Raw genomic sequence first — 10,063 nt, 5'->3', positions numbered from 1 at the left:
GGAGCTCTACGACAATCAGAGGAGCAGGAAACCCGCAAAAAATGGACGACACAACGAGGATTCATCTACCCAGCGCCTCGACAGCCAAGTGAGTACAAAAAGCACCCCAACACTCCAAGTGAAGCTCGTTGTGAAGACCTCCGACAACCATTTGTTGATAATATCAACCATCCCAAGCCTGTATCTCGAGACTCGAGCGAACCTGGCACTAGAAAGGGGCCTGATTTTTCCACTTTGCCCTCGAAAGACATGATCTTTGGCGGAACTAACGGAGACGGCACGAGGAATCCCGATTACTTCCGAAGTGTCCACATGTGCGGTGAAGGTCTTCGTATTGAGATGGAGGAGGCGCTGAAGAAAGAGCAAGATGCGTGGGAACGCCGCCTCGTTGTTGACAAGAAGCAGCTGAAGTTCCTTGCCCACGGCAGCATCTGTAGTCAGCCTCGCGACAAACCGTCTCAACTCGATAAAGTCTCAGATATCCTGAGAGGTCCCGCGTATTCCAAGCCTATTCGTATCGTCAAGAACGCATCATTGCCCAGTGGCAAGCGCGTGCCATTGGAGAAGCCACCGGTCACGATTCATAACGAGGAAGAATATGTTGGCTGCGTTGCTACCACGTTCGCTAGCACCCTCCGTCCTTCAGACAGCAATCAGTTTGTGGCAACCGACGCAGTGTCAAGTAAGCCACAGGACTTCTTCTTCCCGTCAACGTCGGGTATCTTGACACCACAGGTAAAAAAAATCATTACTCGAAAGGAGATTGTGCCAGTGCGTGGCTCTGAGAAGAAAGGACTCATTTGGAGAAACGAGTGATGATAACGTAAGGGAATAAAGATAGGTAGCTCTCAGCTGTCGATCCGACGCAATGCCTCTTCAAGCCGGGAAATACGTTCGAGAAGCATCTGGGCGATTTGATCGTCTTCTTCTCTAGGAACGTCGCCATCTTCCTCATCCTCCGAGTCGGGTTGTGTGGACATTTCTTTAAATAAAGTATGTGTTGGGACACTCCCTTCTGCAATAATCTCCACCATGACAACGGCTTCCTTGTCTTCATTTGTCTTATTGGAGGTTTTTTTCGCAAGGTTCACATTTGGAGTTACTGCAGGACCATTAATACTATTCGAGTCGTCTCGTGGTTCAGCCTCCAACCTTCCAGATGTCGAGAAGAAACCGTTTTCCCACGAATGCATCACTAAGCTTACGAGGTTGTCAAGTGTTTTCGTCGTTTCAGTTGGGATCAGGTCCCCTCTGTTGCTTGATGAACTCGAGTCATGAAAACGCCCCGCTACGCAGCCATTTGACGATGGCGAGGTTAACTCGGGTCTTTCTGGGCTTGATGTTGGTAGAAGTGGGGGCTCTGCTATAGCATCAACTGCGTCGTGGTCCGATATGGGGCGGGATGTTTGCGATTTTTCTTCCTCGTTTTGAACATTGCTCTCAGATGTACCCAAGAAGAGAGATCCAGCGCCAAGAACCTCTCCATGACTCTCATCCAGCGGTGCAATCAATTCATTATCATGCGGTTTGGACACCGTCGAGCTCAGTGAAGCTGCTGACGAGCGATTGGATCGCAGCCCTTCAATTGCGACACCCGCTGACGGCAACTGATCATGCGTGCATTGGTCCTCGCGTGCTTCCATTGAGCTCTCATTTCCGCATTGAAAATATATACCCTCTGCAAATTCAGTATCTGGTGATCGGTTTCCCTCCTCCTTTCCTTCAACTACTGACGCATTTTTCGCATCTATCAACGACACCGCCTTCTCAAACCGTCTGCCACCAAAATCTCGTTCTTGCTCCATGGACCCCCGACTCAATATCGACCTGTTACTACCCAAGCTTTTCTCCGTATAGCCGGGCGACAACGGAGGCTTCCTCCCTAACTCGCTCCTACCGATATCCCTCCTGCGCTCTCTCATATCAATCGACAGGGGATATTCAACAGGATTCAATCGCGGCGCAGTAGATAAACCTATTCCTGACGTCGCTGCACCCCACCCAAGACGTCTACGTACCCTCTCAATGACCTCCTCGGGGTCCTCATTTTCCTCCTCCATCTCCTCTAAATCAAAAGATCTCCAGTCCATAGACCCCCACGACTGCTCCACTTCCGGTGTCTTCGCAAGAGTAAATTCTAGCGCATTAGCGCTAGTTCCCTGCCTCGAATTGCTACTCCAGAGGCCCAAACCTTGTCTCAAATTGCTCTCAACACTGTCGACGCTCTTTATATCGTCTCCAGCTAAAATGTTATCTTCTTTCTCGTCCGTATTAGCTGCCAGTTTATCCTTTTCCTCCTCGCTAGGGAATAAAAAAACACCGCCAGATGTCCACGTGGATGGAGGTGACGGGCTGCGAAGGAAGCGAGGTGATTTGGTCCACCAGAAGTCGCTTTCTCGGGCAGCCACACGGGCATCGCGCGGCTGCGGCTTTTCATTGCGAAACCGCGCGATGTACTTGCCGATAGTCGTCGTATCCATCACAGGAGGGGGTGACTGTGGCGGTGGAGGCGGCGGCGCGGACACGTCCACTTCTCGATCGTTGTTAGACCAACTCTTTGATCCAGGCATGCGAACTTAACTCATCTAAGACGAAGCTATATCCTGTATCATACAGAATAAAAATACTATTGATTAACAGGTCGACAGCATCGAGGACGCTTTTTTTACCCTGGCATTAAAATACACCAATCGAAAGCTCTAGCTCTACAGATTCTATTTGTATACGTTTCAGTGCGATCTGTCGAGTAGTTGTTTCAAAACACAGCTGTGACTGTTCTTTATTTTATTCAAGTCTAAATCTAAAAGGTAAAGAGATCCCTCACTAAAGTGACGAGTGACATCAGTCACTTCTAATCGCACAGTTTTATTAAAAAAGTAAAAAAAAAATCCGCTCGACCATTTCCCGGTACCGGCCGAAAATTTTGGTGTGATGCCAAACTGGTAAGGGAAATCCTCAATTTAGGGCCGCCCTGAAAGAAAGTCACATAACTCGGCAACTATTTGCACAGGGACACAAAGCGAGACAGTTTCCGAAATTGTAATCTGATTTTTTATCGTATTTTTTGCGGCCAATGACCAATAGCATTGATCGTTCAGGACACGGCAACAGAAATTTTTGTCGTATCAGTTCAGGGCCGCATTTAACCTTAACTTCAGTATTAAAATGTTCAGCTGGTGAAAACTTTCAAGCCCATTCAAGCATAGGGTTGGATCACCCTTTCTGTTTGTGTTAATGCGTCTTGATAAAATTGTGAAGGATACATAATTATGCAAGAATGATCAAACGTCTGTCTAAACAAAATCAGAAACGTCAAGTGCTGACAGCTCAGGCGTTTAAAGGCTAGCTTATTGAGGGCCCATTATGGGAGCAGGGTTGTCGCGGGTTTGAGTCTACTCGTTGCCGTTAATTCTCCGCACTGAAACGGTAAGTTATCAATTCTAAAACATTGTGTAAAGATTACAACTAGCATTTTTGTTGATTAGCTACACTACGACGGAATTGACAATATGTTGGGCTGCGCTCGTCTCTTGAGGGACTCCATAGCCTTTGCCTTCGGTGGCGACTGCAGATTTCCTGCGAGACTTAGTACGTGCTCTGCTGCTTTCTGGAAAAAAAAACCCTGGAGAATTTCCTGCGTAAGTAGCCTTCCACCCACTGTAACTATGTTTCGTTTTGAAGACTTCTTTTGCTTTTCCCCCAATTGAAGCACCTCTTTTTCAACGGTTGGCTTCACGTGAAGCCATGCTGCCAGGCGAGAGTGTCGAGGAGCTCTTCTGTCATAAAGACCAAAGCGCTCGTGCATACACACCAGTGAGAGCGGAAAAATTCCGCAAGCCTTAAATCCAGCCTTGAGATTTCTGCCAATTTTGCTGGTGGCCCAAGCCATATTTGCAAGCTTTATTGCGTTGGGTTTGTCAATCCAATCACAGCCCTCATCGTCCACGTCAACGACCTCCTTTATCAGATTGCAGAGTTTCACTTTTAGTGTCGCAAAAACTGCAACGTCCAGAGGCCGCAATAGGTGGGTGGCGTTGGGCGGAAGCAATACTAATAGTATCTCGAGACGCGTAGCTGTTTCAAGGACATCACCAGAGTAGTAAGAACTGCATCCATCAAGCACCAGCAATAGCGGCCTTTTGACAGTTCTGGGTACCGAGCTGTCAAAAACATGTAGCCATAGTTCATATAGATACGTGTTGATAAACCCTGATGGGGAAATCGTAATTGCTGCGCTTGAAACACTACACTCATCAATAACATCCCATTCCACAGTTTTCCCAGGTAAAATATAGGCTGGTGGTATGACAAAGTCAGCAGCACTTCCACAAGCAACGATAGACAAAAGAAAATTGACAGACGGATCCAAGCACCACACGTTCGTCGAACCTCGGACAGCGATCGCCCTCTTGCTCTTCTTGCGTCTTTGAAACGCAGTTTCGTCCGTATTAAATATTCTGGAGCTGTCAAGTCGTAATTCGACCACTAGTTTAGCCAACGTGTTGAATAGCGTACGCAAGCTGCCTGTAGAGACACAGTTACGTTTTCCAGTTAGCGCTTGAGCAACCCGTGGGGTCAATTCTAGATTGCGTCCCATGAAGCGCTGATACCACCCAGCCCCGACGCTCTGGCCTGTAATGAGCAGCGAAATCTCTTGGGCCTTTTTTAGGATGACAGTTCGGTCCACGGGATACCCGACAATCTGTTGCCCAGCAACCCACTCGAACAAATGGCGCTCTGCCTCTGGAGGCAGGTGCGGGTTTGGTCCGCGGCGACGGGGTTCTAGTGACTGTTCCTTTTTCGATTTAGTAACCCACTTGCGAATTGTCCTCTCAAGTATCTTGGTTTGCGCCGCGACTTCGGGAACCGCCGCACCGCTGAGTATTTTTGCCACAATGGCAGTCTTGGTGTCAGTAGAGTAAGTGTGGCGAGTCTTGGACATTGCTTGGGTCGGACAAATAAAACGTGAAGCGTTTGTTTTCTTCTTGCAAATGTTTGAACGGAGTGGATGGCGCTCAACAACCTCATTTGGTTGGAATAGCTGCATAATAATATGGCGCCAAGAGTTCACCCCTTTTGCATATTAAAAATTTAAAGGTATTCGTACTTAGCTTATTATAGCCAATAGTTTCCAAGTTCAATGGAGTACTGTATTTGATTGACAGTAACTTATGTGGCCCTAAATTGATGATTTCCCTTAAGTGCTCCACTGATGTATAGTCGCCGTTTCCCTATGCTTATCACGCTACGTCTTCCTCATCACTAGAGCTATCCGCACGTTTGCGCTTCTTAACGCAGGCGCTTCGTTAGGTGGGTGGAATGAACGTGCCGTTGCCCCAGGTCGTGTGCCAGATTTGGCTGTACGTGAGATTTTTCCCAGTTTCCTCACGACGGACACGGTTGCAGAGCGGTACGTAACCGTCAAAGACATCGCAGCAGGCCTTACAGAAATAACTCGTCTCCAGTCCTTTGGATTTTGAAGGTGCTAACACTGAACACACCTTGCAGAGATGCTGACGCCGCTCGCCGCGGTATAGTTGCTCATTGTTTTCCCGGACATGCTCGTGTGTAGGCATCAGGACGGTCGCTAAATTCTCGGTGCTCATGTTGGTTTGAAACGTGGCTGCCGTGACTCCAAGCAGTTCAATCTGAAGCCGGCGCATGTACTCAGCATGAGTGGGCACAGGTTCATTTCTCTTTGTCTTCACTAACTTGTGGATTATGAGCCCATTGACTATCGCCACGTCTACGAAGGCGAGAAAGGGCTGCTTGTAGTATTTTCTAAAGACGACACACTACTGAAGGGAGTAGCTCTGGAGACGTAGCTGGCCATTCCCGAGTGGTAGTCGACCACTAGCTGCGGACACGGTACCTGCGTCACCGCGCCTGTGCACTTGTCCTTCCTCGCTACGTTAGTCACGGTAGTAGCTCATCCGGTGGCAATCATGTTTACTGGCTTGCTGTCCATCCAGGCACCGGCTACTAGCTTCGGATGTATCGTCGAGTGCGCAATTCGGTAAGTTCCACGCGGCATCCAAACTGGTCGAATCTTTTGTGTAAAACAAGGGTTTTGGTTGCTCCCAAGCGGTCGTTGCGGTGTATCCCGACAAAGTAGCAGCCCAGTCAGTGTCAATGCACGCAAACTGTAGAAGTTGTCGGCAACGATGAGTCGCTTGCCAGGCTGCCCGTCAAATGCCTTCGAGATGCTGCGAATGACAGCCTTTTGCGCCACTTCCTTTGCTTTCTTTTTGTCCTTCTCGGCTCCAAAGTACACTTCAACTCTGTAGCATACAAAATAACATCCAGAATGACGTACATAATAACATTGTTACTAGTAAGTTTCTTCGGTACAATACAGCATACATCGATTCTCTTGAATACTGAATAGCCGTCGTACCTTGAGCAATAGCCCGTTTTAGCGCAACACGTCATATGGCACTTCGTGCCATATTTATGTGGGTTATCCTCGTTGTAAACGCGGATAGGATTGAATTGACTTCGATTTGGGATCATGCCTTCGTCGAAACTGACTCGAGCGGCCATCCGATAGCCACGGCGGAACGTCTTCTCGATGGTTTGCAAGACCGACCGCACTTTCCAAGCCTTTTCATCTGACGCTGGAAACTGCTGTACCGCTGGCAAAGTAGGGGAACCGAGTGATCGTCTTAAAGCGATCGCATTTCATATAATGCCCACGAGGCGCCGCACTGTGGTGAGGTGCTTTCTCAGAAATGAGAGACGGGATCTGACATGGAGTCATTATCGCGGATTAGTGACAACACCGGGTGGTTAGGGTGGATCTGGATTGCCCAGCATTGGATCCACACCGCTCGAAGTGGATTGGGCCGGGGTAAAGTGGTACCCCATATAGGTCGACGATGAATCTGGCGATCACAAGTGGCTCAGAGTATGAAGAACGAAAGAAGAACATGGTTGGTGTCGGTACAGCTGAGATCGACCAAAGGGAAACTCGGATCCACTCTCACCCAATTATACCGAGGGACATGGATATACCATGTGCGAGTGGATCGAGTGGGGATTCTATGGAAGAAAGGCTGTGGATGTCATCTAAAGGTGGATCTGGTATCAGCAACAAAAGAGAAGGCAAAATCCACCGTTAGATACCTCGGATCCCACTTCGCCAAGTCCGGATCCAAAGGATTGAGGATCTCACACCGAATGACCTGGATCCAGGATATGGAGATGGGGGAAACAATGGATCTCGAGCTATCGTGGAGCGATGGAGACCGCAGACAGTCATAAGGTGATGTTGGAAGGTTGGAGGGCTCAGATCCATGATGAGTGTACACTTACAGTAAGGTGGATCAAAGTGGCTTGGGTCCAGGACAGTGTACCCATAATATGGTGACCTCATTATGATTACGCCATGGATCCGGTGGATCTGAAGATAATACAGCTGGGATGATGGATTAAGGAGAAAAAGGGCATGCAGCCGAGCCTGGTAGGGAATTTAGCAAGTAAAAGATATAGAAGGTAGAAATCCAGGCAGGTATAGGCTTAACTATGAATCAGACCTCAATTTGCACAGTATCACGCAAGTGCCTTCCTGCCCTCAAGAATCGGAACTACATTGGCCGTACGAGCTCGGCGAAGGTTGGGAATTCCGAAAGTAGTGCTGATAGTGATAACTGGATAATACATTGGCCAGATCCTACAACCTAGTGAGCTTTCCTTTATACGTGCAGATCCGAAAGGTTAGCCGAATTTACTACTTGGCCGACTACACCCTAGAGTCTCTCAACGCTAACGATTCCGTCACAGGAGGCGGCAAGTACGACGAAAAGGAAACACAAAGGCAAGGGAACACACCCACAAGGCAACCCTACGGCCAGATCCCAGATCTAGGCCCGTGGATCCACCAAGCTCGAATATTCGCTTGGGATCCAGTACCAACCACGGACGCAGCGTGAAGATCTTACCACTGCTGCTCCACCCCATCCCCACGTCTCGACAAGACACTCATACGTCACCACTTAAACTCTTCGGAAGTTACCGAGAGAGCAAGATCCCGCCCTACCGACGGGTACCCAAGGTGAGGAAAGCTCAGCAGATCACGGATCATCGGGGGACCCCCTCCGTTAGTCGGTGTCTGGGCGCAGTTGGTAAGTTGGATCTGGCAATCTCGCAGATTTTGCTGATCCCGCTACACCACAATGGTGCGCGTGCCCGGATCGTTTGGTGACTCGAAATTTCACCGTGAGTCCCAAGAAGATGATCAAGTGAAGATTGAGCCAGAAGAAAAGGCGTCATCGGAGGTCGGATCGACGAAGACGCTGCTGAATGAAGCAAGATCCGCGGATCGATGGAGTCCTGGGAGGAACTCTGTCGACGGAAGAGAGGTGGATCCGGATCTAGAAGAGAAACCTCTCTATCCTCCCCAGGTCCCCTCGGGGACCCCTGCGGATCTTGACTTGCGTCAAGATCCGCTAACAAATCAAGGGAAAGTGAAGGCGAAACAGTATGCATTTGCAGATTCACCGGTTAATCCAACACCGTACCGAAACTCAAGCTTGCTAGTCGAAAAGACGAGAAAGAAGACGAACACGAGTAAGACTACGCGGAAGAAGATGCAAGCTCCAGAGTCGGAAGAAGAAGACCAAGCTGGATTTAGGTCAAGCTGGTCCGACAAGGATCTCTAGTTTGTATATCGCCACCAAGCTTTACGCGATTTTCTGTATCAAGATCCTGTCATGCGGATCCTGAATCCACGACAGATCAAAGGCCCAAGGGAACCGGTGAGAGCACCAACGAAAATGGCGAACAAGTTGGTAGCAGTCAAGGATCTATCACGTCTGCTTACGGACTCAGGCATCGTAGCTGGTGTGTTCGATGCGGAGGGTATCTTCGAGCTGGACTTGGATCTCATAGTATCAGCGACGCGGGACCTCTTCGTCAGAGTCAAGTCCATCACCGGAGAAAGGTCGCACACTATTAATCCAGTGTCGTCGCCGAGGATCAGCCACGCTGCATCCTCTAACTACGAATCCGCGGCGGAGGATGGGTCAGATACGTCGTCCGAGCCACGACACATGACCTTAGGTGCCTCTGGGGCGTCAATGCTGAAAGCGCGGGCAAGGAGCCGGGGGCAGGAGGCGCCCTCAAGTGTGACGACTTAGAATCCAGGGCGCCATACCCGCGATCTGATACCGTCCAGCCAGGATCGAGCCAGATCCAGCAAGAAGCCAGCTGGATTATCGTCGGATCGGGTTCAAGTTAATCTTCTCACGAATCCCTCCCCGACGGTAGGCCAGGCTACAGCTACCGTGTTTTCCGACACCTCCTCAGTTACCTTGCAACGGCACTTCGAAGCTGCGATGAGTCGTTTCCTGGCCGAACAAGGTATGAAAATGCCCAGGCCACAAACCCTAGTGTCCCATGACCATGGAGCACGAAACGTCAAAATGGAGTCGGTAGTGGGAGACAACTCACATGATAAGCTCGATCCAGATGATCTGGATGTCCCATCCCCTCGCCAGCGGCGGTAGCAATAGCTGCAGCCGGGGCGGATGGATCTTCTATGACCCAGAGGGTAAGGATCTCAGCCATATCGGATCTGAAGGAGTTCACGGACAAGGATCAAGACGAAGACCGAGCGCGAACATGGATCAGCAAAGTCAAGTAAGCCCTCATGAGAGATCAAGCGTCGGATGCCGAAAAGTGCCTGGCATTTGCGGACTTTCTGGTCAGGCCAGACAGTAACTGGTATCGGCATCTGGGCAGATCCACTAGGAACAAGTGACCAATTTTGCTACGCGGTTTCCAAACGCAGTACTGTGGATTTGGGGGTGTCGGTAGCACGACAATATTACCATGCTCGCCGCCAATCGGACGAGTCTCCGCTAGAGAATCTTCATCGGCTCAATGTGGCCGGTCTACGGGCCAAGTTGAAGATCAGGATGGGGATCCAAGGTACTACGGAAACACGTGGATCATTTCATCGAAACCTTGGGAGATGTGATCTGGCCGACAGGCTGAATCTGTTGCAACTTCCAGACGCCGATGAACGCGAAGAAGTGCGACGGGCAGTAGATCGGGCGAAACA

The 10,063-nt window shown here is 49.6% G+C and overlaps 2 protein-coding genes across 2 annotated transcripts in view; one reads left to right on the top strand and one right to left on the bottom strand.

The window, feature by feature from the left end:
• The window catches only part of PITG_20526 (uncharacterized protein), a gene marked incomplete at both ends in the record, with an annotated part of 3,370 nt that extends 2,554 nt beyond the window's left edge, over nucleotides 1-816 (top strand). Inside the window, one exon of the mRNA XM_002895545.1 lies at nucleotides 5-816. Within this exon, the coding sequence (XP_002895591.1) occupies nucleotides 5-816 (812 nt within the window). The remainder of the gene's footprint in view (nucleotides 1-4) is intronic.
• Nucleotides 817-1,833: 1,017 nt separating this feature from the next.
• On the bottom strand, nucleotides 1,834-2,570 carry PITG_20525 (uncharacterized protein; the record flags this gene model as incomplete). Its single annotated transcript, XM_002895544.1, has 2 exons — nucleotides 1,834-1,893; nucleotides 2,019-2,570. 2 exons carry the CDS (start codon nucleotides 2,568-2,570, stop codon nucleotides 1,834-1,836), a joined length of 612 nt encoding a protein of 203 aa, XP_002895590.1.
• Nucleotides 2,571-10,063: the final 7,493 nt, after the last annotated feature.

Source organism: Phytophthora infestans, genomic scaffold (genome assembly GCF_000142945.1).
Source record: "Phytophthora infestans T30-4 supercont1.160 genomic scaffold, whole genome shotgun sequence".
NCBI lineage: Eukaryota > Oomycota > Peronosporomycetes > Peronosporales > Peronosporaceae > Phytophthora > Phytophthora infestans.
This window is presented reverse-complemented; position numbering and strand designations above follow the sequence as displayed.